Source organism: Plectropomus leopardus, chromosome 9 (assembly GCF_026936395.1).
Source record: "Plectropomus leopardus strain MGB_pleo_1.0 chromosome 9, ASM2693639v1, whole genome shotgun sequence".
NCBI lineage: Eukaryota > Metazoa > Chordata > Actinopteri > Perciformes > Serranidae > Plectropomus > Plectropomus leopardus.
This window is the reverse complement of record NC_142184.1, coordinates 28,828,443-28,855,705: the sequence shown is the minus strand read 5'-3', so window position 1 is coordinate 28,855,705 and position 27,263 is coordinate 28,828,443. Positions and strand designations below refer to the sequence as shown.

The 27,263-nt window shown below is 38.9% G+C and overlaps 1 protein-coding gene across 4 annotated transcripts; it reads right to left on the bottom strand.

Annotated features, from left to right (window-relative positions):
• Nucleotides 1–27,263, bottom strand: ano11 (anoctamin 11). 4 transcript variants are annotated; one of them, XM_088082449.1, is made up of 24 exons: nt 26,872–27,262; nt 26,588–26,748; nt 25,226–25,352; nt 24,928–25,121; nt 24,718–24,825; nt 24,202–24,338; nt 24,043–24,100; nt 23,453–23,563; nt 23,201–23,366; nt 22,678–22,768; nt 20,464–20,560; nt 20,240–20,383; nt 18,130–18,267; nt 16,664–16,762; nt 16,371–16,473; nt 13,959–14,070; nt 13,810–13,864; nt 13,586–13,683; nt 11,024–11,160; nt 10,666–10,871; nt 10,433–10,569; nt 10,082–10,172; nt 8,009–8,192; nt 1–3,350 (listed from the first exon to the last, which is right to left on the bottom strand). In XM_088082449.1, the coding sequence occupies exons 2-24, from the start codon at nt 26,717–26,719 to the stop codon at nt 3,319–3,321; spliced, it is 2,757 nt and encodes a 918-aa protein (XP_087938575.1). In that variant the 5' UTR covers nt 26,720–26,748; nt 26,872–27,262; the 3' UTR covers nt 1–3,318. The 4 variants fall into 4 exon arrangements, with proteins under 4 accessions (XP_087938575.1, XP_087938576.1, XP_042346911.2 ...); XM_088082450.1 differs by having other exon boundaries at nt 8,061–8,192; nt 26,872–27,261; XM_042490977.2 differs by having other exon boundaries at nt 1–8,192; nt 26,588–26,762; nt 26,872–27,263.

The window sequence follows — 27,263 nt, the reverse complement described above, 5'->3', positions numbered from 1 at the left end:
TGCATTCATCAAACTACATTTATTTTGGTCTAAAAGGTCTTAAATGCAAAACATCTCACACACAAAATATGTCCCATATGGAGGTACTATTTCACTCTTGTTTACAGTATCTTACAGCAGCAGCTCTCAGAAATCCTCCATACGTAACTCTGCAGAGCATTCAAGTAGAAAATACGGACATGCCCAGCATTACGGAAAGTAAACATGTACAGTACGTGTATGTACATTGCATACATTGCAGACGAGGGTGTAGTGTTTGCAGATGTTCCTCTGCACAGTGAAGACAACAGATTATCTATGTAACAGTAACAGCGCACAGTCAAAGCCTTTTAAAAATGAACAGGGAAAAAAACAGTTTTCTCTTTGACATTCACCAGTATCAGCTAGTGTCAAAAGGTTTGTGCACTTTGACCTAAGGTCAGAAGTTATCATGAAGAAAACAACGACATGTAAACTCAAAGGGGCACTCCACTGATTTTTCACATAATGATCAGTTTATTCATGATGAGGCAGCACTGCCTCCTATTAAATTTTATTTTTATTATTAGTTTTTTAATAAAAATTTTACCAAAATCACGATCTCTCCTTAACTCTTATCAAAGGGCTTTTGTTACCAAAACCACAGATCAGGTTTCCTATTAATACTATTACCTTACAACTTTTGTTATGCCACTCGGGATGAATTTGAAGACCAATTTTACAGTAATCAAAGTTGAAGAATAAAAAAAAAAAATATAAACCCACATTTTTTTTTAGAGGTAAGGTCAAGGATAACTTTGCCCAATTGTTTATTGTTACATAAAGCATTCCGGTCCAGTAAAAAAGTTAGATCTGATTAGAACTGGGAAAGACCGGGCATTTGTTAGGGTTTTCTTGGTGATTTTGGCTTGTTCTCACTTGGCATGTGGAATTCCACTGCCTTATTTCCCATTATGAAGTTTTAAGAAGAGGGATTTGGTAAATCATTATTTCTTTTAATTAGATGTTGGCATTTATTTTGAGATTTTGGAATGCAACGTCAAAAATTGGAAGTCCCCATTCAGACTTCCAATTTCTGAGCATTTTTAAGACATTGAAAAGACATATCAATTAAGGCATTTTTTTTTTTTTTTTTTTTTTTTGTAAATCAATGTACTCAGCGTCTTTTAAGAATTTTTAAGGATCTGTAGGAAGCCTGGTCTAGACACAAACCCTGGGTACTGGTGCCACAGTCCTGCACCACCATCCACCCCAACTACCTCTGTACAAACCCATAGCAGTTCATCTGAACATAATCCAGGCAGCGATTACTGTATCGCTAGAACATAATATGAAAACAATTTACTAATATACAAACAGAATTTATAATAGAGATTATGTAATTCAAGTATAAGTCACATAATTAAGAAGGTTGAGATCACCAGGTGGTGAATGGTAGATGTAAGGTGGGGCACTAATTCATAACCAACTGTTGTACGAGGATATGATGGGTTACTACACAAACTTTGTCATGTCTGAGAAAAAAACCCTGAAAAAAAAAAAGAAAAAACCCCAGTTGCGTTTGAAAGACATATTGTAAATATTTACCAGGAAGGGAGAGTCTAATCAATTTGCTTGGTGGGAGGGGTTACAAATATTTGTTTTGATAATATCCTTAATGTACCTCGACATACAAACACGAGAGTCCTAAGTTATGTAAGTATTATTTGCAGATGCCTCTAAATATAGCACATATTTGGATATTTTAGCCCAAAGTCACCTGGAGTAAAATATTTTAAGCAGCAAGTCATGTTACCAAAGAATTCTGAGGTTCGTGATTGGATGTTTCTTATCAAAATGCACTTTTGTAGGTGACTTCTTACTTATTTTTGACTAAGCGTTCTTGATATTTTAGAAGTTTTTCTGTCGAAGTTCTACAAGTGATGTTACATAATAGGAATTGCGTTTTTGAAGTTTGACCCACACTGGTACTCAAATATAACATATCTGCTCCTAACTTTATGGAAGTGCAACACTAAATCACTGGAGTGCCCCTTTAAAGAATAACCTAACAGCAGGCTGAACAGAAGTGTTTCACTCTGTGGTTGAAAGTTTCATCCAGCAGCACTGATGGGTGCGGGTGTGTATTTACTCCTCTGCACCTACAACCACACCCAGCATTATGTCACAGGGCCCTGCAGTTCACCTTAACATCGCTGCATCAAGGTGAGAACTTAAACCCCTGAAGGTTAGCAAAAACAAGATTTTTCAGGGAAAACTAATTTACTCTTTAGCATGATCAATGTAATACTTGTGGGTCTTGCATCCACCCGTTCTCGTCACCCTCAGGTCGTGTCTGGCGCACACTGCTGCAGGTGTCAGGTCCGTGTGAAATTCTATCTGGACCCAAGAGAACCTGAAAACAGTCTTACAGCATTATCAGTTCATGCTGCAACTTTAGTTAGCTACTTAAAACTCAACTAAACAACACTATTGGCATAGATGTTGTGACATTATGGTAGATATTGTGCCTGCTAGTTTGAGAGTTTTGCATTTTGGCCAAGAGGCTCTTGAGGTTTTCTCCCAAACTAGCCAAGCCCAATACATTCCACTATGTATGTCTATATACTTCATATTTATGCAGTAATTTTACATCGTCTTTTTTTTTTGCCCATCAGCATGTTGAATCGGCATCAGATTCGGCAGACCACATCAGTTGAACAAACCACCGTCGCAATGTGCTAACTAATTAGTGTCATGACGGTCTTCTGGCTTCCATTTTGGAGGATTACAGACTGCTACTGTCTGCTGTAATGGAAAGTTATTTTCTCACATGCAGGGCTTGCCATCTGTTTAAGTCTTTGCGATGTGTTCATGCACAACTTTTTGACATGTGGTAACGCAACAATCAGCTTTTGTCGCTGATAGCTCTCTGATGTCAGTTTGGTGTGTCTGGGTCTTTAGGCTTTGCTAAGTGTAGGGCCAAGTTGCTGTAGTGTCAGTACCCAGTATTGAGAAGGAAGTTGTGGATCCTTTTTGGATTAAGGACAGATTTTGAAAAATGTGAACATTTCATTTGAGTAGGCCTAGTATGAATACAAGTCCCACATGTTCAGTGCATCAGCCTGAAATTGTGGAGGAACTGTGCTCTCCAAATGAAACAGTGGGTGAACTAAGCTCTGGGATGAGTTAGGCTTTCATTACACACTTGCTTATCATAATGTATGCACATTAGTAAAATGAAAACAAAATCCTAGTGCAGAAACAATATTCCACCCAAGAGTTCATTGATGTTTTTCCCAAATGTGAAGGAGTGTCTTTTATTCCTCCAACATCCCCTCAAACCACTCGTCTTGAGTCCTAACTCATGTTTCCAAAGGACGCGTCGCTTGCTTCAGGGGAGGCAGTGCAGTTGGGTTTGGACACATAAGGAATGGGGAAGGAGCAAAGAGACAGAGGAGGGAATTAGTTCTGTCAGACCGACTATGTAAGAGGTATGGAGAGAGAAAAAAAAGCTGACAGACAATCTCTGTTGCAACATGCTACTGAATTACATCTGGCTGCTACTATCTTATATAAAGTGACACTGGCTATAAAACAAATGGTTTCACGTACTGTAAGTTTTACAACATCTTGGTAAATATACTGATTGGAGAATGAGACTATGAGATTGATGTCTGTGTGTTTAGTATGGAGCTATAGCGTGGACGTGGTTAGCTTAGCATAACATAAAGCCTGAAAGAATGGTAGAACAGCTAGCCTGGCTCAGCCAAAAGTTCAAAAATACACCATCCAGCATCTCTAAAGCGTACTTATCTTAGGGCTCTTTCACACCTACCTTATTTGATCCAGATTTTGGACTTTTTCATTTGATCTCAACCCAAATTACAGCTGTGAAACCTTCCCTGAACCACGGTTTGAACGAAAAAAAAAAAGAAAGTGTGGTTTCGGTCTGTGTGCAATCGAACAATGGTTAGGTTTGTTTCTGGTGTAAAAAAATGTTTTGGATGTTTCAGACTTTCGGACCGATTACAGGAAGTTTTGGCAGGCTATGGTAAGTGATAAGAGTAATTTAGCAGCTCATTGTGTAGAGTGTGTGTGGTTTAGCCACAGAACGAGTGACAGTGGCTGCACTTAAAGCAGACAGGTTTTGGCAGTCAGAGAACAGGAGAAATTAGCAGCGAAGTTGTCAGGTGGTAGGTAATGTACTATGTTGGTTTCAGTTTGTCCATGAACGCAACATAAAATGAGCTGCAGTAGCACATGGGGAGAGAAGACGACTTTTTGAGCCAGTTGGAAAAACATTCTGAAATACTCATAATCAATGTCAAATATAGGGGAACATAGGTGGGCCACGTATAGTTATTTCGTGGACTTGCATAATTGCAATATGAAACTAAAACTAACTGGACCCGTGTATACAATGTAACACAAACTTTGGTTCAGACCATGGTTTGGACTACCAGGTGTCAGAAGGCCCTTAATTGTATAACCCCAAACATAAACTGAACTGTTAACACGACAATATGTGGTTCTGGGGTTTGGTTATATGTTTATTACTGTTCTGAAGAGCAGCTGGGCACAGCTACTGTTTGCAGATTATCAAAGTGTTGTCATGGAGGTGGCTAGGTTTTGTAACATCGTACTTTTAGAGGCTAAAACTATGATGCTTACAGACTGTATCTGGTCATCAGTTTTATAACAAGAGATGCGGCTCAGAAAGTATTGAGCAGATGTAGCCAGGCTAGCTGCCTCCAGTCTTTATGCTCATTGACACACAGACATAACTTGCACTACAAAGGCTGTAGTGTTTGTGTTTATTGCCTAAAGTTTTATGCTTGCTTGTAGTTTTTTTTGTGGAGAATAGGGCTGGGTGATAACACTCTCTTATTTTGGAAATGATGCCCTCGAAATGAATTGATTCCAAGCAAAATTGAAATGCATTAAAAGACTTGTGTGAGATGGAGCACAGGTAATTACACTGATCAATCTAATAATTTCACGTGTTACATTTATTTTGCAGAATGCTGCTTTTTATATTGTGATACTGATTTCAACTGTATCATCCAGCCCTAGTCAAGAAGCTACAATGCTCTCCTCACAGCTTGTATACAGTAACTCTGTCTCTCTCTGCTCCTCAGTAACTATGGCAACCAGAACCAAAACAGGGAGACAGGGGGCGCCACTAGAAATGGCGTGCCTCCTGAGGACAGCTCTAACACAATAAACTGTATAATAACTCTTAACAAAGACTCTGTCAGCCACTGGGCTCCTGTCTTTTACAGATATTCTGTTGCCTTATGCACTTTATCACATAATTGATAATATAGTTGTCCTGAAAAACAGCAATAGCTGTTACTTTGTTGTAGTACTGTATATATTTTAGGTTTTAAGAATTCAGTGTTTTTAAACCATGTCTAAGTGACTAATGGGAGCATTTTTTTTTTTAACTTGGTGCAGAATTAAGTGACAGGGCTGCAACCAGCAGCCACAAAACAGGCTGCAATGTAACCACTCAGGACATGAGCACTCTCAATGTACTTCCACTAAAAGTGCTTGTTTTTGACACTGACAGGCTCAAATTGTTATTATAAGTATCTCACAACATTTTGGGGCCTCAGCATTACTATTGTCAAACCCCCCAGACTCAGTGTCTAGAGCCAACATATTTCCACACCTAACTGGGTGAATTAGGGGTTTATTTTATGTTTATTTTATTTAGTAAGTGAATGTTAAAACAGTGTAACAAAGACAGCTTTTGTGAATTTTGTTTTGTTTCTATTGTATTTAAAAAAAAAAAGCATGTTTTATGATGATAAAATGAGCTGTTTCTGGTTAAGCAAAAATGATCTCACTTTTTAACAAAAAGTCCACCTCTGTAGGATTTCTTTCCATAGTGCTGTTACACACAGAATAATAATCAGAGTCCTTCACTGGCAAAAACAAGCACTTTTATTGGGCAAAAACTGACGATGCAAACAAGCCCTGAGTGGTTACATCGCAGCCTGTTTAGCAGCTGCCGGCTGCAGCCTTCTTGCTCATTACTGGACAAATTTCAAAAATTATAGTTCCCATGAATCCCTTTGACACAAAAACATGGGAAAATAGGGTCCAGGTTGAAAAATTCCAAAATGACCCTTTAATGCCACTGAAAGCAGTTTATTTTAACTTGATCACTTCTGCTATGATATCTGAAATAATAACATTCTTCTCAAGAATGCCTTTTACTTACGTGTTGTTTAGTACTCACCTGCTCTCATCCAGCAACATGCACTACATGAGACACATCTCAACAGCATGGGTCAGAGCACAGGGACACACACACACAGACGAGGATGAAAATACACTCTACCGGACTGTATCTGCACAATATGAATGTTCCAGCTGTGATCCTCAGGTTGAGTGTATGAACTTTGACACAAGGGTGTATTTCAACTGCTCTACTGCATACTGTTTACTTCCTGCTTGAAGGTAAATGATTTTTTATTTATTTATTCAATTTAATTTCCCCTTCAAGTTAAACATCAACAGCAGTGTTAATAGAGGAAACTTTGCCAACAGCCCATAAGGTCTGTGGAGGTAATGAAATGTATCTGACATTGACATATTTGGCTCCGATCCTACACAGATTACCTTTAATGATCATGTTGCGTGCAGTGTAGCGAGTTTATAACAGCTCGTCGAGCCGCAGGTGCTTCGCAAATGCTCTGTGGAGCTGTGTGTGTGTGGGTGGGTGAGCTTTTTAAAGCCTTTAAAATCTGGAATTTATTTATGAGAATCAACAGTGACAGGTTTAACACTGTGTGTGACCTGTGAATTCTGCTGGTACATTGCTGCACTGATCACCTGTGTGGAACCAAATTTGACAACAACATGCTGAAGAACATCAAACATTTATGATATTTTTCTGATGTTTAAATCAGATACCATAAAGCTAAGCGCGAATCTAATTTAATAACCCTAAACAGAAACACCACAACAATGAGGTCTGCCTTATCCAGAACAAGGATAATGTCTCTGGAAAGAAACAACAAAAACTAAATTTTGTTTACCTTAAAAAAAATAAACTAGACTAAAATAGTATAAAATAATAGCACAGGTTACTCTTGCCACTATTATCTCTGCACATACTGTATCAACTTAAAGGAATACTTCACCATCCAAATGGTCATTTGTAAATGAATTATTCACCTCATGTTATGATTAATTCTGGATTTTTTTTTCTCATATCTCCATGCTGAACAAAGAATTCAAAAAACGCAGATAATTAAAGTAATAGCAGGCTGCATTTAACAACATCATAACTATGTTAAAAAATCTATTTACAATTCCTTTACAGATGTTTCATATAATCCAAGTTTAATTTATCAAGTCGTATGACAGCCCTTTCCAACGGAAAACTGAACTAAAAGTGAAACTTCTCTATGCCCTTTTCAAAGCCAGAGTCATTGACATAAACAGTAATTTTACAGTGTTTTACAGGGTTAGTTCAGATTCAACCAAAGTAACACAAAAACAAAAAACAACTTACCAATCAAGGCAGTGGTAGACCAGGAGCTCCCTTGTTCAGCGAGGTAAATTTAATGTTTTTTGGATGGATGAATGAGACTTGGAATATACTCCATGAGTTGTGTAAGAATTTTTAAACAGGTGTTTTTTTATGTAGTTTTGCTGTTGTGAAATGCAGACTTCTATGACTCTAATTCATCAAACATTTTCTCAGTTTTTGGTTTCTTCGTTCACAATCAAGGAATCGAAGAAAATTAAAGTTTTCTTTCCAAATTCAACTCAACACACAGTGTGTAACTTACAAAAATGGCCATTATGAGGGTGAGGTATTCCTTTAAATGCTGTGATTCTTTTGAAATAATTCTTATCAAAGACAGTCTCACACTCCAACGACATTAAAACATTGAAGGTAACCCGATTTATAACCCTAATAATCTGCTCTTGCCCTAAATATTCAATTTCACGACTAGAGAGTGAGTGTTTTATGAATGAGTGTGTGTTGCACTGCATTGTGTCTGTGTGTGCCCCATGTTCAACTGACCTGGGCTGGAGGTGCCTGGAGTGGCAGGGGCGGCCCCTCGGCCTCGACTCACCAACAGAGCCTCCTGGTTTTCGGCCAGAGCCTGCTTGGCCAAGTACCGCTCCCTCTTGATCTTCAGCTCCAGGGACTCAGGGACATCAGGTACAATCCAGTCGATGGCTCGCAGGACAAAGAACACCACATGCTGCAGGAGGGAAGACAACAAGGCATTTAAGCTCCTCATCAGATTCAAGAAAACTGACTTGTTTGTCACAAAATCTGAGGAAAATCTCAAGTGCACAAACAGGTACAAATCACAAGTTAAGATGTGGAACATTTTAAGCTTCAGGGTGACCTTGACCTTGAAATTAGTATTTTCACAAAAGGAATCTCCACTTGGTCCACTTAGTACATTTCCTCCTGAGCTTCCAGCTACTTCTTGCCTCCATTAGTGAATGGACTTTGCGAAGTTGAATTGACAACTCCAAAATTTCCATTATCCTTACAGACTACCATAAAAGCTGAAAACCCTGCTACATCCATAAACGTTACTCCTGCATCTCTTCTCACTTTGATCTGACAAATTTGCTCAGTGAACACAACAGATTTGCACAATAAAAACATTGACAATATTCTATATTTTTATTACTGTCAAAAAAATCCAATAAAATGACTAAAAATAGCAAGTGTCACCACAGGCCCATATTTCTTATTCCTGTGTGCTACAACTGTTGTCCAAAAACTATTGCAAACACATTCATGAGCTGCACTGAGTGATCGTTTTTCTCCATTACTATGAAAACCACTACTGCAGTTTATTTTGAGTCAATCCCACATCCACCGTTTTGTTGCCAAAAAAACATTGGAGAATTTAGAGCTGCAAAGTGTATTAATCCATAGTTGAAAATAGTCCCCAACAAATGCACCATTACCTTCAGTTTGAGTACTGTTGCATAAAAACTACAGTGCCCAGCTGTTTAAGTAAAGATCTGAGCATTAAAAAATGTTTTTGCCAATATTTGTGGCCAGTTTTTAAAGACATGCTACACAGGATTTTCCTAAAATACAATGTATAGACTCATTTATAAGTAATCCCTCTTAAACATTACTCCTGATCAAAAAGAAGTGCGTGGCGGTGTATTTTCTTGCAGAAACTTTGCCCTCTGCATTGTATTTTCTTATTTTGTTCTTATTCTCAATGCTCAGGACAGTTATGGGCGTATACCGCCAAAGTAGCAACCAGGTGCCAGACTGTAGGCAGCAGGCTGCCAAGAGACACAGCACTGCAAAAATGCAAACATAGCAAGGCAAAATGCCTAAGAAGAGTTTAATCTGGGGTCGACTTTTGCTTTCATTTTTGGCGGCGAGCATGTTTACAAACAGTAACCGACATCCAGCATAGTGTACCTTTACTGCAGGAAGAAATGAGCTGATCCACAAGAATGAAAAGGGAGGTCGAAAAAGTACCTTATTTGTCTTTGTTTTGGATTTGTTGACGATAAGGAAAATACTCCACACATTTAAAATCTGGTTGTGTGGAAGTTTTAAAGGTTTATGAACTGACATTTACTTAACTGTTGCACTAAATGCCAGAAATGTACATAAAAACAATAATAAGGAGCAGAAGAAGGGAGTGCTGAACAAACAGGAGAGATGCACACAGCTATTCAATAATCTGGATTAGTGTTGGAAAAAAATAGAGGGAGGCGGGAATAAAGTGGATACTACTTAAAAATTATAAACTTTAAAATACAGATGGGGCCTGAGGTAAATGCTGAGAAAAATAATGGAATGGTTGAGAAGATGGAAAAGATGGAACAAGTGAAGAAGTATCAAAAAAACAGGAGAGCAGGTAAAATGACACGTCAGCTACATAATAACATAAATTACTGATATGGGTGAGCATTACATAAGAAGGAAACACTAAAACATTCAGTAAGGGAGAGCTAAATTGCAGTACTTAAAGCACCTGAGAACAGAGGAACAACTGGGAGTGTGAGAGAGATGTGGGTGCAAGATGAAAAATAAATAAAATTTGGCAGGCGGAAGGAAAAAAAATGAGCAAACAGAGAGACGAAGCAGCTCCCTTCATACCTCAAAAGCAATGATAAAACCAAGTCTGACAGCGAGAAGCTCCCAGTAGAACAGTGAGTAGTTTCCATTGTTGTCTCTGTAGGCTTTATATCTAAAATAAAACACAGAGTTACTGCAGAGCAAGCAGTGTCATTGTTGATGTACATGATCTGAAGCAGCAGCATGCTAAACATCTGTAATGCCCCCCTCTGTTGGTCAAGTCTGAGATCTGAAGTCAGCAGGATTAAAACTGAAACTTGAACATTTTGAAACTTTTTGAAACAAACTTGACATAAAAACACAAATTTGACATAAAAACATAGAAATCATCCTTAAGATTACACACATTCAGAAAAAGATCATGCATGATACCTGCACATGGGGTACTCGGTGTAGTTCAGTGGGGCATAAGCCAAGGTGAAGTTGACGTAGCCATTGAGATCATTATCGAACTTGTACTGGTAGAGCAGGCGAGGTAAAAAATCTGATGTGAACGCGATTAGGAAAGCCTGTAGGTGACAAAGAGGAGAGTGACAAAAGATAATGTTGCAGAAAAAAGAGATAAACAGTTTTGGTGGTGCTGGTGTCAATTTTAGTGGACTCACGTTGGCAATGACGGACAGGTGCGACAGGGCTTCCAGTATATTAAACCACACTCCGATATTCTGGGCGCGCTCAGCCACCGGCCGGCGGTACTCGCACGCAAACTTGTGGGCGTCCAGACGGATTTCCACCCAGTTGTTGAGGAGGGCGAAGAGCGGAGCGAGGGGGAACGCTGCCACAAAGATGGTGATGAACCCAAACTGGAGCACTGCAGAACAATGAGTCAATTTTCATTAGTGCAATGAGACACAGCAGACAATTCAAACATCTCACCTTATTCTTTTTTTACATAAGTTCATCATACTGATTATTTTAGACATGTGAATCACAGCTATTTAATATATAGTAGAGGATACTTGCCCATCTCCAGGTACTCTTCAAACAGGCCTTCACACTCTACCAGCTGGTAGTCTTCCTCCCAGCGCCGAGGCTCATGGGATGCCTTGTCCCCCAGCACCTTGGCCAAAGTTCTCTTCTGGCGCCAGGCCTTCACTTTACTGACAGAGCAGAGAGAAAGAGCTTATGAGTATGAACTAAACATGACAATTGTCATGAAAAGAACATGACATGATATACCAATGATTGATGGAACTTTTATATTGAGCACAGGGAGGTATAAGGTCATGATCATCTACAAAAAAAAGCTGCTGGTAGAAATTCTGATTTATTTATTTTTTTAAATACTGCCTTTCACTTTTGTTTACATAGTTTTATTATATTTAGTATTATATGTATTTATTATTTTTGTCTCAACTACTGTCCTTCTTAAACCATGAATACAAAATATGATTTATACATATTATATTACATGAATAACTGTTGGCCCAATTTCGTTGTCAGCTTGTGTTTTACATTTCTTTCAGGCTGGATTCATTTGGAGCTGTTCAGTCAGAGTAACACGTCCCGGAGGCTCAAATCTTCAAAAGCAGTTGCTGTCTATAGTGGCTTTGTAACAAGCATCTTGGTAATTCATTCTCGCTCTGCTGTAACACACAGGCCTCATAATGCTCTGTATGTGTGAAAATCTGCACAATATGGTCACTTTTATCCAATCACACAAACAGCACACAAACAATCTCTGATGTTAAGGTGTTTAGGCATGACCCATTCCTCACTGGATGCCGGGCAGGTTTCAATAGCTCCTCCTCAGTGGCAGAAAGCTGGAACAGGTGTGCTGATCCAGGATGCCGCCACCTGTGGGACGCCCTGCTTATGTCAGTGTTAGATGAAAGGTGGAATCTACACTTCTGGAGAAAGATTGTTGATATCTGAACTCAGCACCCACCAAAATATACCCCTTTCTGCATGTGCCAGATTCACTCTCTGTCTCGCTCCCACGAGGGATGGGGATCGTTCATTTTTATTGATATTGATACCATTATGGAGACTCCTTAATGATCCGAGTCTTTATCAATACTTTTGTTTTATTTGGCGGAAAGACGATGCAACGATTAAATTAAATGTCATTTTACGTAATCTGACCCATGGGACTCAACAGCAGTATTGATAAGCTAAAAGGTTAATGATTGTTAGCTTTCGAAAAAAGCGGAACTGGGTCCTCAATAGAACCAGGTTTCAATCCCCATCCTGAGTTCCCACTGCCTCTCTCTTTATACATCCATGGCCTTTTCCCTGTCCTTTGCACGAGCACTTATGTCCCCATGTGCTGATTGGCTGGTTAAACCAGATATTTTCTTTTTTTTCAGCTAGTGGACTCTGTGGAGATATTTACCACACTTGAAAAAAAGTGTATTAGATTAGAATGGCTGATTTTAGCTTTAAGCCTTGCCTGTGGCTCATCAACAGGACAAACATTGTGAGGTGAGTCCTTCGGAGGATTCAAACCATAAATTGGGATGCAGCAGTATAGATAATAGAAACCACAAACCAATCTAACAAGCAGAACAATCCTGGCTGCCAACTTGCACATTGAACTATAGTCAATCAAACAGCAGCTGCACATAAGACTTCACTAACGGGGGGTATCAGCGATCTACGTTAAATTAATATATGGCCTTGATTTTACCCTGCCAACCGTATATAAAACAAGTGGTGCACAAAATAGCAGTTGCCATGAATGAATAGCCATAACACCTTGCAAGTAGGTCAAGAAAAAAGAAGCAGTTTCCATTGTGCAGTCAATCTCTGACGAAAACATATCAGGAGTTGTGATCAATTTTACAGGTGAGTAGCTGAAGTACTGAGGAAGGTCCGTACAAGCTGAGGGTAACACAGGAATAACAGGAACACCGCATTTCAGTGCCACTAGCTAGTATTTTTCTCTTTAAAGGCTACCTGGCATCCTGCTATATTGTTTTGTTTACTTAAGTCCTCTGAAACCTGATCTGCCGTGTTGTCTAGTCTGCTGTGTGTCTGGACACAGAAACACAAACACACACACACACACACACACACACACACACACACACACACACACACACACACACGCACACAAGCTCACCCACACCCACACCCCCCCCCCCACACACACACACACACAGTGTGCTAGTGCTGCAGAGGTAGAGCAATGAGCTTTACTGCACCAAAGAAGCGATCAGAATGCAGCTGTCTGATGCAACACCTCAAAAAAAATCTAAATGTCATGCTAGTAAAAAACAACAAGAAAACAAAAAACACTGGTACCCGTATTATGCTTATTTTTATTTAGTCTGTTCTATTCAATTCTATTTAGCTGCTCTGATTTTGTCTTTTCGAATTCAGTTTATGAAGTCAGTCTTTGCAATTTCATTTAACAAATTTCAATTCACTAAATTGTAAAAGTACTCCTGTGGTTGAGAAAACCTTTTTTCAAAGTAGCTTTAAAGCTTCATGTGGCAAAGTAAGGCAAGTTTGAAAAAAATTCTGATATCTTTCAAGGTATTGAATAAAATCAGGAAAAACTTAAGATGGCGGTAAACATACGGGATAATAAACTCCTGGATGTTGTTGATGAGTTGCTTTCCCACCATGATGATGAAGAGTTGCTCAGCCAGTTCAATGAGGCAACCCCCAGGACCACACTGCAACAGAAACACAGGGATATGACACAATGTTGCACTTCTTTTCCATACTTGGATAAAAATACGATAGCATTGATTTGGAATTTCTTCCTCCTTTTGAAATGTATTGGTAAATTGTAGACTCACATCTTCATTTCTCATCCCAAACAAGGTCCCATAGTTGGTGGGGTACCCTACAAACCTACCCATACAGAGGAGTCAGACAGTTAAAATCTTATTTGGCACAAATTTCTCATTTATTTTTGTGTGTCTGTTGACACCACCTTGTGTCTCACCTTCCTTTGAAGAAAGCCACATAGAAGGGGGATGAGTAGAAGTTGACAAACTGGAAGATGAACACCTTGAAGATGAAGGCATTGTCATACTGGGTTTGTGTTCTGTGCATCTCTGCAACAGAGAAAACAGGGTCATGATGTTAAAGACATTACAATAAAACTAAAGTAATATTTTTACTGTTCACTTTTGTTTTCCTGACAAGCGGTTTGCTTAAAACCCATCTATTCATGTTGCCACGCTCAGAGACATCACAAAACTTTTGGTGAATATTGTTATCTTAACTGATAGAAACAATAGACAAAACAATGTAAAAGGATCTAAGACATAAACTGGAATTATACTCTAAAGCAGCAATAGAATGAAATGGACACAACAGCTGTGAGTTGTGTAAAACATATCAAACAGCCATTAATTGACCTGAAAATATGACTCTTTCATTTACTTATTTTATCAACAGAGATGTCAACCAAACCTATAATCACATGAACTGTAAAGTAGGGCTGCACAATATGATGAAAATATACAATATGTGATGACATTGAAACTGCAATAAAAATGTTAACTGAGATAAACAGATGTTAAAGTGTACTCAGTTCTGACTTTCTGCTACTTTCAGTGTACTGCCACAATATATTGAATTTAAAAAAAAGGAAATTATCTTTTACATTCCTCATTAAAAAAAATGTAATAATGAACAAATGGAAAAGGCAACAATAAAACAGTGATGGTTACATTTTAAAGTGTGTTTTTTCTAATGATAATCTTATAAAATAAAAAATGTGCAATATTGCAGTCTTTTACAATGTCTTTATTGCGCAAGCTGACATTAAGATGACAATAAAAACAAATATATTGTGCAACCCTACCACAAATGTGATTTCCTTTTTGTCTTTTTCTTTTTTTGAATTGTCAGCGTGACAGTATAAACAGGTGACAAATTAGGTGATATCTTACAATCTCTAGTCAGGCCTGATGTATGCTGGGAGTCTGCTTGTAAGAGCTTGACATTTGACCTTTTTTAGGAGTCCTAAATCTGCCTAAGTGTCATGGCCTCAGGCAATGGTGGTCCATGTTACGTGGTGTGAGCATAACGATGAAGAATATGCCTAAAAAGACGGATAGCATGTCATTTTTTCGGTAACAGTGTGTTGTATGCTGTTTTGTTAGCAGCAGACAGCCACCACCACCAACGTCCTGCTGTGACTATAAAAGATAACCACTGACTCTCTCACTCCAGAGAGAGAAGAGGACATTCTGATTTTGTAACTCGGTTATCTCTCTCTATAATATTCTGAATATTGTGGTTTCCTTAAACCCATCACTGATTTTAGTATGTTTATTTCCTAAGTGTTTGTAGGCAAATTTCCACCACAGTTCCTCACAGGATGAATTCTTCTAAGTTTGGGGATCCTTCGACTTTTCATCTAGTGCCATCATTAAGTCAAAAATGTTCAATTTGTAATATAATTACTACCAAATACATAAAAAAATTAAAGACATTTCCATTTTCAATTTTAAGTGGTAATTTGCATGTTAGACATGTTAGCATTACTGCCTCTCTAGTTAAAATGAAACTAATGTAACAGTGACACGTAGTTATGTGCCACATGATGACTAAGTGGATTTTTGAAATTAGCCAAAAAAAGCATAAACTCAATAGTTTGTGGCAGTGTTGTCCCGATTGGAATTTCCAACTCCGATACAATACTTTGAAAAAGTAACAATATTCGATACCATTTTTGATACCGTTGTGGTATTTTTTAAATTAAAAGATAAATATCACAAGTCTAAAACATGATAACTATTACTTTTCTGTTCTTGGTTAGTAGCAGAGAACAACAGAATGACTAGAAAATATTAACAATAAGAGAGAGTGAGAAAGCACAGCTGGTACTGGTGTATTGGTACAGTGGAAAATAGTACTGAAACCATTTCAGATATTCAGAATCAATGTATTGATAAATCAACATTTTTGATAACACAAATTTGTAAAGACTAATTGAGCTGAAGAGTGTCTTTAAGAGACGAAGGCTTAAGATAGATCCCTATTTCTGGAGCTAAAATTTGGGACTGTTATTCTAAGGATTTTTTTCATTAACTAACAAGCATGGTTTTTTTATGTACATCATTATTTTTGTATCTTTTGTTCAGTGGACAATCATAATGCTGCAAGATGTTGCAGCTACTGCACAAAACACTGAAAGATGTCAAACTGTCTCAACAATTTCTATAATGTCTCTTTGTTACCCACGCTGCAAGACTATTTTTACTCCAGATGATGGGAATGAATTCAAGACACCACCTGCTCTTTGTGGAGTCTCATCTTTTAGTTAGTGGAGATCCAGTGAGAGGCCTGATATCAATATACAGCATTGAGGTTTGAGGTGTTGGAGAGCGGTATTGATTCTTACCCCATTTAGTGAGCTGCTCAGCTAATGCAGTGTAGACCCGACCCATCAGCAGGATAAGGCCCAGATTCACAATACTGCTGGAGATGTTGGCTATCGTCCCAGCCTGAGGAGGAGATCACACAAGTATATGAAAGTAAAGTATGCACCCACACATACACAGAGATCTCTGGAACTGATGCACAACTGCAGCATATGTATGTAAAGGTCATTAAACCATTAAATCAAGTGTAAAATATTCAAAACAGAGCACATTCAGTCAATACATTCTCTGCAGACATGCAGCTCTGATATACCTCTGTACGCAGCACAGGGCTCCCCGTATGGAACATCATCACGCTGATGATACCGCGGCACATGACCACCGTCACCAGGAAGATCATCACTACACAAAGCTGAGAAGAGGACACACAGATAAACATTACAGAAGTAATGCAAATACATATTCTACAATACTTATTCTAAACTTTTGAATAACTTGTTGACGTAGCTCTTTGTGAGGTTTAAGAGGTACACTTATTATTCTTATTATCCTCCCTTGTTTTTTGAAGCTATTTTCAAGCTCAATTTCTTTTCACATTTTAGTTATTTCTTGCAATTTTTGGGACGATGTCATCAAAAGATCAAACCATGTTTTCAAAGATCAAACTAATTTTCTCAGGTTTTAAAGGATCAAATAGTATGTGAAAAGTGTCTCAATGCAGCACAAGAAAACTGATGTTAATCCAGGTATCAAATAGTTAATCAGCCCATAATTTTTGAGAAAAAAAAAACCCTCAATAAAAAGAGTGAAATTACCCTGTGTAGTTTCCCAGAGCCCACGGTGACATCTTTAGATGGTACTGTATATTCTGTGACCAACAGTCCAAAACTCAGTTTATTATCATATGTCACAAACAAAAGCATCAAAGTCTTTAAGAAGCATGAAACCAGCAAATGTTTGGCTTTTTTGCTTGAAAAATGCCTTCAACAGTTGTTCAGTGATCAAAATTAGCTGCAAATTAATCACCTCATAGTTGAAGCTCTATATTAAAGCAATGAAGCACAGCCATCATCATCCTCATCACTACCAATTGTTGGCTGATTCATTTTCCAGCAGTAAAAAAATAAAGACACTCAGCTGTCTAGTAAGTGGTCATCGATACTATTCTATGCAGTCTCCCTTTACAGACTGTGTTGGTGCCATGGTGGCATTTTCAATTTTCTGTCTCCATCATCCCTGTCAGAAAAGGGTGGGGGGAAACTGATCCTCAGATCACAGATCAGGAACAAGTTAATGCTGAGACCAAGCATACGGAGCACAAGGTGTGCACAGCCAAGATTACCAGATCAAATCCTGCCCTGTGGGCAAATGACCTTGATTCATTATTAGAGGAAGGTTCAGTTACCACTGCGGGATTCAGTGGAACAGCACACAGGTGTGAACCCCACCTCTCTTTCTCTTCAGCATCACAAGAGTAAAAGCTCAAAAGACACGGAGACTCTTCACTGAAACTAAGCATGATGAAACTATTGCGAGAAAAGAGAAGAAAATTCGTTGTTCATATTTGATATACTTGATACTTGTTATTTCTACAGAAAACAAGTGGCGTGGTAAATCTGCCCTGTATTTATTAAATTAGAAGTCTACGGCATTTACTGCTTATCTTAGACATGCAAACCGATATATTATAGAAGGAAATGATGTTTTCAATTCTGTTTCCCCAAAGACTTCATTTAAAAACAATGCTGCACTTAAAAGGACACCACCTTTTAAACTCACCATCATGATGATGACCATGGAGCCAGTGAACATGCGAGACAACCTGGTCTTCTCTGGAAAGTAGGGCTCTTTTACCCCAGTCACTGGGTTTGGCTCCATAGTTGGGGCCGTGGCTGCAAACTCTGGACGAGGACGCTCCTGAGGGAACACAGTGATGACATTAGCATCAATGGAAACACTCTTTGCTGCAGACTTCAGGTGTAGGGACCCAACTGTAAAGTAGCTTCACCAGAGGTGTTGCACGTAACTCTCCCTACATAACAGTAAAAAAGGGTTTTACAAGTTTTTCTTGGTGGTTTACTCCTGTTTTCTTGGGATGAGACAATGATGCTGTCCTCTCTGGATCAAGATCTTTAACTGATAAATAACCAAGAATTATTTAATTTTAATAGCTGGTTTCTTGTTTACCAGCGCAGCATTTCAAGCCTTTATGGTACTGGTTTAGCACCCAGAAAGCTCATAAACCAATTGCATGCGTTATAAATCCTGTAAAATGACGCTACTCAGCTAATCAAATCTGTGCATTCTGATAAGCTTTGCAACTGTAGTCAGTGAATGAGAAACACACACATGGGAGAGATGAGACAAGAGACAAAAGTTGAAGAAATAAGTGAGCTCGTTTACATGCACAGTTAAGTCGAGCTATGGTTATAGCTCAATTAGGCTATTTAATTGGATTACAGTCCTTGTCACAGTATTCAAGAGAATCGATTTAGTGACAGAAGCATGTCTGACTCCGCCACGGCAGGTGGTAATATGCCCCCTTTCAGCTAGTTGCTATTGGACCTTCTTCCGGTTGACCTATTACGTCATATACCAAACAAGTTAGCAAGTGGCAAACAGTTGCATGTTGAATGGTGAAAACACAGATAACTTTTCAAGCCAGTAAACTTCATGTGTATTTTCCTCCCTTCTTCTTCATCTTAGTTTGTTTTTCAATGCTTTCTATCACTAATTTATGCTGTTTGACTTCCAGGTCAAAGCCTGGCGCAGGGAATATGGAGCATGTGTAGAACACCTTGGCTAGATCAGGTCAGGTTGAGGCATATACATGAAAGAATAAATCAACCCCATCCACATTATCTAGGTGTGTTAGTATGACTTTGAGAAATTCGATGTAGTGCGATTCCATTTGGACAAACATGTTTAAATGTATTTTAAAAGTTCAGTGTGACTAATGCGATAATTCAACTTTTTCTGACATCATGTAAATGTACTGACTGAATGACAGAAAAGAAATTTCACACTTGCTGCTCTAAAGAGAGAGAAGTAGACATCAAAAATAGGGCTTTTAATCGCAAATGAGTGTCTCTATCAGTAGACGATTCAAGGGAGCATGCTTCCCCCTTGTTATCCTGCTGCCACCCCTCTTCATCCCCTGGTAACAGAGAGAGTGCTGGGGCAGAAAGGCTTTTTAGTTGAATATGTTACTCTAGTCTGGCTGACTTATTTTATCTGACTGACGTTTGTTAAAATCCATCTCAGACCGTGGTTTTAAAATATCAGTAGCCTAACTGCGCTGTGTATTGATAAATCCATAGTGCTGTCCATGGTGCTGAAGTAACAGACGGATATGTAGTTTAAGTCCCACCCTTCTGTCAGGTTTTATCTTGGATCTATAATATTCTCTGAACTGTCTGCTGGTATGAGCCACTTAACTTAAACTCAGAAACAGGTTGCTGGGTATTGTAAAGATTTGCAGCTAGCTCACAGGCACAGCCTTAAATGATTTGAATGATATGTGCAGGATCAGAACGCTGAAGAAAGCCCAGTCAGTCCTGGTTGATTCCAGTCACAACTTATTCAGTGAGTTCAGATTGCGTCCATCTGGCCGCAGATATAAAAGGCCAGCTTGTAGGACAAATAGGGAAACTTATATGTCGCAAAATAATCTTACATCACCATTTCATGCGATATCTTTTATTGTTGCCTTTTAAACTAACTTATTTTTCTTGTATTAATTGTATATTTTTATTTGTTTATGTCTGTATGATGCTGCTGACTGCACAACAAATTGCCCCTCAGCGAAAATAAAGAATCCTGAATATAGCTGTTAAAAATGAACAAACCAATGCTCATACTGAAAGGAAACAAGAAAGGATTGTGAGACCTCTTCTTCATGGAAGTCCATGCAGTCCCAGTGATGGGCGAGTGTGGCCATCTTTCGCTTCCAGTACTCCAGGAAGGTTACAGCCCAGAAGGACATGAACACGCTGAAGAGGACTGTACCCGGGTGGTCAAATAAATAGCCCAACTGCAAAACAGAAAGTACAATACCTGTAAATCAGTTTGTATTATGATTAGAAGCTGGGTGAGAGAACTGTTTTTCATCACCTTGGCCATGGTGCAGATTTCAGACATGTTCCAGGCCTTGCATGTATTACAGAGAGGACACATCAGATACGTGGCTCCGCTGGTACAGATTTCCTCGCTGTTGACAGACACACACATTAGTTTCCAAAGAGGAAAACACTTTTCAAAGCTTTCAAACCAGGACTGCCTTTCAGATTTTGATGTATGAGGTGGCCAAGCACACTTAACAGAAACTATACTCGTAGTTATCAATCTCTTACTAGATTGAGTGAATTAACTGTAATGCACTTTGCACACAAACCCAGGGTCTATTGATTGAGAAAATAGAACAGATGGAAGGTGTTGAAATAGGTCTCCCAGCTTGCTGCCAGGGAGAGCTACTGCACCTCGATGAGTTACTGACACCATGACTACACAAATAAAGCCTGCACTCACTGAAAGACACATTTCTTCCTTATTTATGTAATGGGAAGATTATTCTGCACTAATTGTCCATTATAACATAAGATTGCTGCAGAGGGCTTTCCATCCATCCTCCGCTAATCAATGACTTTAATCTGCAGCGTGAACTAATGAACCTCGTGAATCTGAGACCTCCGGCTGTTTCCTTTCCTGAGATATTGACTCGTCTCTCATTCTCTCTAACCTCGCTTACTTTATAGCGAGAGGAATGGATGGCAGGATGCCATAGAAAGAAAATAGTAAACACAAAACAATCGGTGAGGCAATATTGTATTATTAGGGTTACAAAACACTCCCAGGTACACTTACTCTGTAAGAGAAGTCATTCCACAATGCTGTGTAGGTAGAGTAGAGCCCACTGCGGTGATACATAAGAAATTGGGCACAGACATACCCCATGTGGATTGAATAATTATTGGGTTTGTTTTTATGCAGAACAGACTGTGCTTTGATGCTTTGCTATATTTGTATCTCAAACAGTGCTTGCTTTACATAATCTGGGAGGAAGAGTATTAGGAAAGTTTCTAATTTCTGGCTGATTCCAGCATCCTTTAAAGTAGCTCCAAGGAGTTTTAACTGATTATGAAACAGTCTCAGTTTCATACTGATGCCTCTGTGTCATCCACATAAGCAAATGAGACAATCTGGAGAAGATATTGGCTATGGCTATTTTTATATAGTTATTCTAAATAACCGTCCCAGGGACCAAATCCCTGCAAAATCAAACAAAACTACACACAGTTTTTGATCCAGAAGAGCCTATGACATAGGACAAATCTTTGGATACTTTATATCTTCTCTCGTTTGAACTTGCCTGTAGCTGCTAAGTCAGCAGCAGTTGTAGCATAGCTAGTTGCATTCGCCTCACCCTCTGCACTTTTTCGAGTGGTTTCTAAGGTGGTGCTATTTCAGATTCTCTTGCTGAAGTTACAAAATAAGCCTCTGTGGCTCACACGGATGTCATAAACTTATAAGTATAATAAAAAGTATAAAAAATAAAACAGCTAATTGGCCAATATGTTTCATTAGTATGTAAATATTAGCTAACTAGTTTACCTCACCATTATAGATGGGTGCTTCACAGTGATTTACCGTCCGCCAGCTCACATGATTGCACAAGGATTCATGGGTAACAGCCAATCATTAATGTGTACTGTTAAAAGTTTATGTTGTTGTTTTTTAAATGAATAGGCCGATATATATTTGTCATTAATATGTTAGATTTATTTTAAAGTTTGTTTTCAGACATTTTTTCAATGAACAATATTAATAATAATACTTTTTAGAAAACAATAATTTGGCAGACCCATTCAGTAACTCTGAAGAACCCCCCAGCGTCTGAGACCCCCTGTTTAAAATGCTGGGCTTAGGAAGTCAAATTTCAAATTGTAAGAATAGGATAGGGTTATTTATTTTTTTACGTTGCATAGCATCACTTTAATAAAGCACATGAATGCACAGTCAATTCAGCAGAATCATGACTACTAATATTAAGACACAGTGGTGCTGAAATGTCAGTCTGTTTGCACTGCTGTAATTGATTAGTTTGTTCCAGTCCTTTCTTCTACCTTGGACAGTTCTAGTACTATAGTACTAGTTCTAGTACTAATAATATACAGTAGCATACAAAGCATTACACAATGACTGTAAAAATGGTCCCCCCCCCAAGACTTGACCAACATAACTTTTTACATCAACTACACTTCTCATCGAATCCTCTAATTGTTTTTGTGTTACACATTTAAATGAGTTGTCTGTGTCGTGTGGACTCACGCAGGTGCGTTGGTACCCATGGACATGACTCCAGACACAAAGACCAGGGTTCCAACTATCGCTGCCGGCAGCAGCCAGGTTGTGTAGAAACCTGCAGAGACATAAAGCTCCATTAGGCTGCAGCTCTCGGCTGATGCAGGGATGTGCAATAACACTGCTGTTTGATGCTGGAATGTCCTTGAAGAAGAGGTTGAGCAAAGAGGTAGGTCTTCTGCTGAGGATGATATTGTTATTGTCTCAAGCTTTTCCTCAGATTTTCTGTTAACAATATGCAATGAGCTACACTCTTCTCTCCATTCAGACATAGTGGATTTTACCATTGGTGCCAAATATCTAAATTTTAAATGTCCCTTGTCTCTAGCCTAGACCATAAGAACATCTACCTGTTATGTGACCAAACGTCCATACTTAACTGACCCATCTCCATGACAAGTGAGAAAACATCTGCTTTTTTTTTTCGCCAAAGTGCTATTTTTGTTTTAGGTATAGAACCTCATGTGTCTGAATGAGAGTTTATATTTACCAAGCCAGGCAAAGTAGAGTGCAATCTTCTCTCCAAAGTACTCCCTGATGTGGTCCAGTGGTTGGTACTTGTACCATTTGCACCAGCGGGCCCAGTAGTGGTAAAGAATCTGCCTCTGGTTCAGCTCATCGGGACGAATCTCATACTTTGGAAGCTCAAAGGGGCCCTGTGGGGAAAAAAGACATGTTGATTCGTGAGGGACAACAGTAGAAGGTTTACATCCAATTAAAGAGCGGATAAATAATATCTGACCTCGTGCAGGGGGAAGGCTGCTGTATACACCCCTTCATTTACCAGTCTGTCCACACCGACCTCAGCTCTCTTCCTTTTGCCGTACACCGTCCCGGCAAGAATCTCATACACCTAAAATAATAATACGCAAACTCTCACTTTATGAGAGAATAATTTCACTGAGTACATGCACTACAGAGGAATTCACATGAAAGGACATTTTTTTAATGCCACTTGGGATAAAATTTAAGACCACTTTTACAATAACCTTAAAAGATAAACGTAATACTGCATTTATTGTAACATAAAGCATTACATTTTTTGTAGTAGTAAAAAAGTCAGATCTGGTTAGAATTGGGAAAAACCTAGCATTTATTAGTGATTTTCATTACTGATTTCGCGTGTCTCACTCTGCATGTGGGATTATTTTGCTGCTTTAATTCCCATCATGAAGAGTCTAAAAGGAATTCAGTCAAATATTAACAAAAATAAATAAGTGTTTCCAATTATTTTGTGATTTTACAATGCAACATCAAAAGAAAACAATTCATAAGTGATAAGTAAATTCAATGCCTTTTTAAGGTTCCAGGGGGGACCCTGCTGATACTCACAATACGGTGTCTTTGTGTGTTCGTGAAGTAGGTGTCATGGTTGTCACAGCCAAGGAACCTAGAGAAGAGATATTCATTCAGCCAAAACACACTCTCTTATATTGTTGTCGAATGTTAACTAATCATATTTTTTGTGTAACGTTGTTATTTAGTACTCACCTGTTCATCTTTGACTTGCGAAAGGCACATGTGTAATAGTCCAGCGGCCTGTTTGGCACTGACTCCATCATTACATTAGGTATGCATAGTCTTTTCAGTACCCGAGCAGAGGTGTTTAAGTCCAGATTTGGCTGTGCCTGGAAGACAAACACAACTTCATTCTTGTATGAATTTTTTATCTTTCTGCTCTTTTTAAAGTTTCTATTCTTTCTTGGTGGCACCCGTGGTTACTGGTGGTTAACGTTACATACAAATCAATGATAAAGGTCTAAGAATGAAATATTTCAAGTGAAAACTTTGACCAGCTGGTTGCACGAGATAAAAGGTCAGAAGGTCACCAAAATCAATCAGATAACGCAGAAGAGGGCCTCTGTCTGTATACATTTCAAAGAATTCCACTTAACTCACTCTGGACCAACCACCTGACTGACAGACAGACCAACAGTGCCATCCAGAAAAATTTAAAGGATTAGAACTTTGCATTAGACTTATTTGATTATAAACAGCTGCACTAACCTGCAGTGGTGCTCTCTGACAGAGTTCCTCAGCGTAATACACCAACACATCCCAAGGAGCGCTAAGTTTCAGGAAATGGATTGTTTTCTTTTCATTCGCTGTTTCCTCCTAAAGAAAAGAGAGACAACAAAGAAATGTGAATAAATAGCTAAACATAAACAACGAGCAGATTAAGAATGTTTTGATAAAATAATCTTTAATATGATCTACCTTTTCCATGAGCAACCCAACACTCTCCAGATTCTGAACAAACTTCTCTCTCCACTGCGCCAGCTGTGCTTTCCTTCTTTCTGATCTGCTGTTCTCCTCGGTGGGCGCCGCTTCCCCCTCCTCACCGGTCACCTCCTTCTTCCCCTTCCCTCGCCGTTTTCTCCGCGAGCGAATCTCCCACACTAGTACAAAGTCTAAACCCAGATCAGCCATAAAAGAGACAAATGAAGGACTGGCTCGGTGATCCATCAGTGAGCTTGTGACAACTACTGCAATAAGAGGTGCTGATGCTGCGTACCAATTTTGGTTCTTCCATCTCTGAAGTAATTCCCTGGCTGTGGAGCTGGCTGGTTACTTCTTGTATTACACTGCATATAAATGGGATCATCACCATCCATATCTTCACCAGCAACTGCAGCTGAGAGCTAAAAGCATCCAAACAGATGAGTTATTATTAATATCTATCAATTAAAGACAAGTGAGATCTGCCAGAAAAAACGCTACATGTAAATCCTTTGACCTGTATATCAATCAGTCAATCATTTATTTACACATGGGGAGGGAGAGGGGATGACAAGCAGCAAATGGACCGAGGCTGGAATCAAACGAAGTCCAGCAAGGCTCTGTACACTGAGCTACTGGGCGCCCCATTAAGTCCTTTTTTGTGTCTTCTTATATAGTTGGCTGATGTTTCATAATGTGTTTCCATGATTCCAGATACTTTTGTTGATCTATGGTTTCTGGTTGTGGAATAATTTAACCTTTTAATACCTGAGGAAATTGTTTTGATTTCTTTCAAAAACATTGAAAGAGGGTGAAACAAGAAATAGCAAGAAGTTAGTAAAAAAAAGTTAAAAGAAAATTATCTAAAAGTAAGAAAAAAAAGGTTAAACAAACAAAAAACAAGAAAATTATCTCAAGAAGGTGCTATTTTTTAATTTTTAATTATATAATTAAGAGAATAATAAATATAGTTTTCTGGACATTTTGCCTCATTTTTTGATATCTAATAATCCATCCTGCTAATTTTCAGATAATTTCCTTCTCACATTTTTACAAATTTTTGCAGTTTCCAGGACATTTCTTTTTAAGTTGTTCATTGTGTTTTTTCCTGTGTTTTTGAAAGAAATCAAGCCAATTTTCTCAGATTTAAGAGACTTAAACGCTCTTAAAAAGGGGTCTGAATGCAGGACACGAAAACTCGATCCAGGCGTTAAAACGTTTAGTTGTCCACACAACATGACCTCGACTGCCGTATGGTTGCTCTAGTGGACGTGGGCAGTTAATTTGCTCTTGATGAGGTTTAACCCATTAGACACTGTACCATTACTCAGCATCATAAATGTGTCCACTTTGCGATAATGAGTCCAGAAAGACGAGATGGAAAATGATCACCGAGCTTTTACAGTATGATTGAGAATCTTTGAGTGCAGTAAAGTCCCGTTTCACAACAAATTTTTGATTTCCCCACTGATAAACAGCATCCTGTGCCATTATTGTACTCCTGTGGGTATCTGACACTCTGCAGCAACTCAGAGAAGTCAGTGAGGTGTGACGGGATGAGTAGAGCAGCAGGGTTATGGCTGCTGTGTGAATGTGATTATCATATATGAAAGGGAAACATAATGCAGCATTGTAGATACAATAAAATAGTGCTTACATATCTTGGTGGGATGAAGCTCCCATTCTGCAGACTCCCATAGCTGTCTGTGGTTTGTGCTTCACCCTCGTAGTTCAGATCCAGGAGGACTTCTCTGTCTCCCTTCTGCAGCTCTGAGCCCTTCCTCAACATGATGAAGAGGATGGCGAAAGGTCCTGTGGCTGAACACAATATACTGAGCATCCACATGTAGAAGAAATTAGCGCTTATCAGTGAAGTAATGCACAGACGACAACTACAGACATGCTTAAAAGAAAGACATAAATGAGAAACTGATACTGTACCTTTGCTATGAAAATTAGGACACTGCTGCTGCTTAAGTCTGTGGATTTGCAGCAATCTGTGCTTCCCTTGTGCTCTTCTCTATCTCTGCATCCGTCAAGCTCCTCTGCTCGTCTGCTAGATCGCTGTGAAATACCGTAATGGACCGAGCATGCAGGCAGGCAGCAGCTGGTACTTCGCAGCAGAGGAAATGTGCACCAGGAGATACAGCACAGCACACATCCCCACTTCATAAATAATGTAACAGTCAGTCAGGGGCGGAGAATGGGAGAATAAAGTCAGAGCTTTCTCTAACATGCTGGGATATTAACACGTGTAGGGGCGATCTCCTCTTTGATGTCAATGGGGATTCCCTGACTTATACAAGCTGTTTTGTATGTTCCATTTAAGTGAC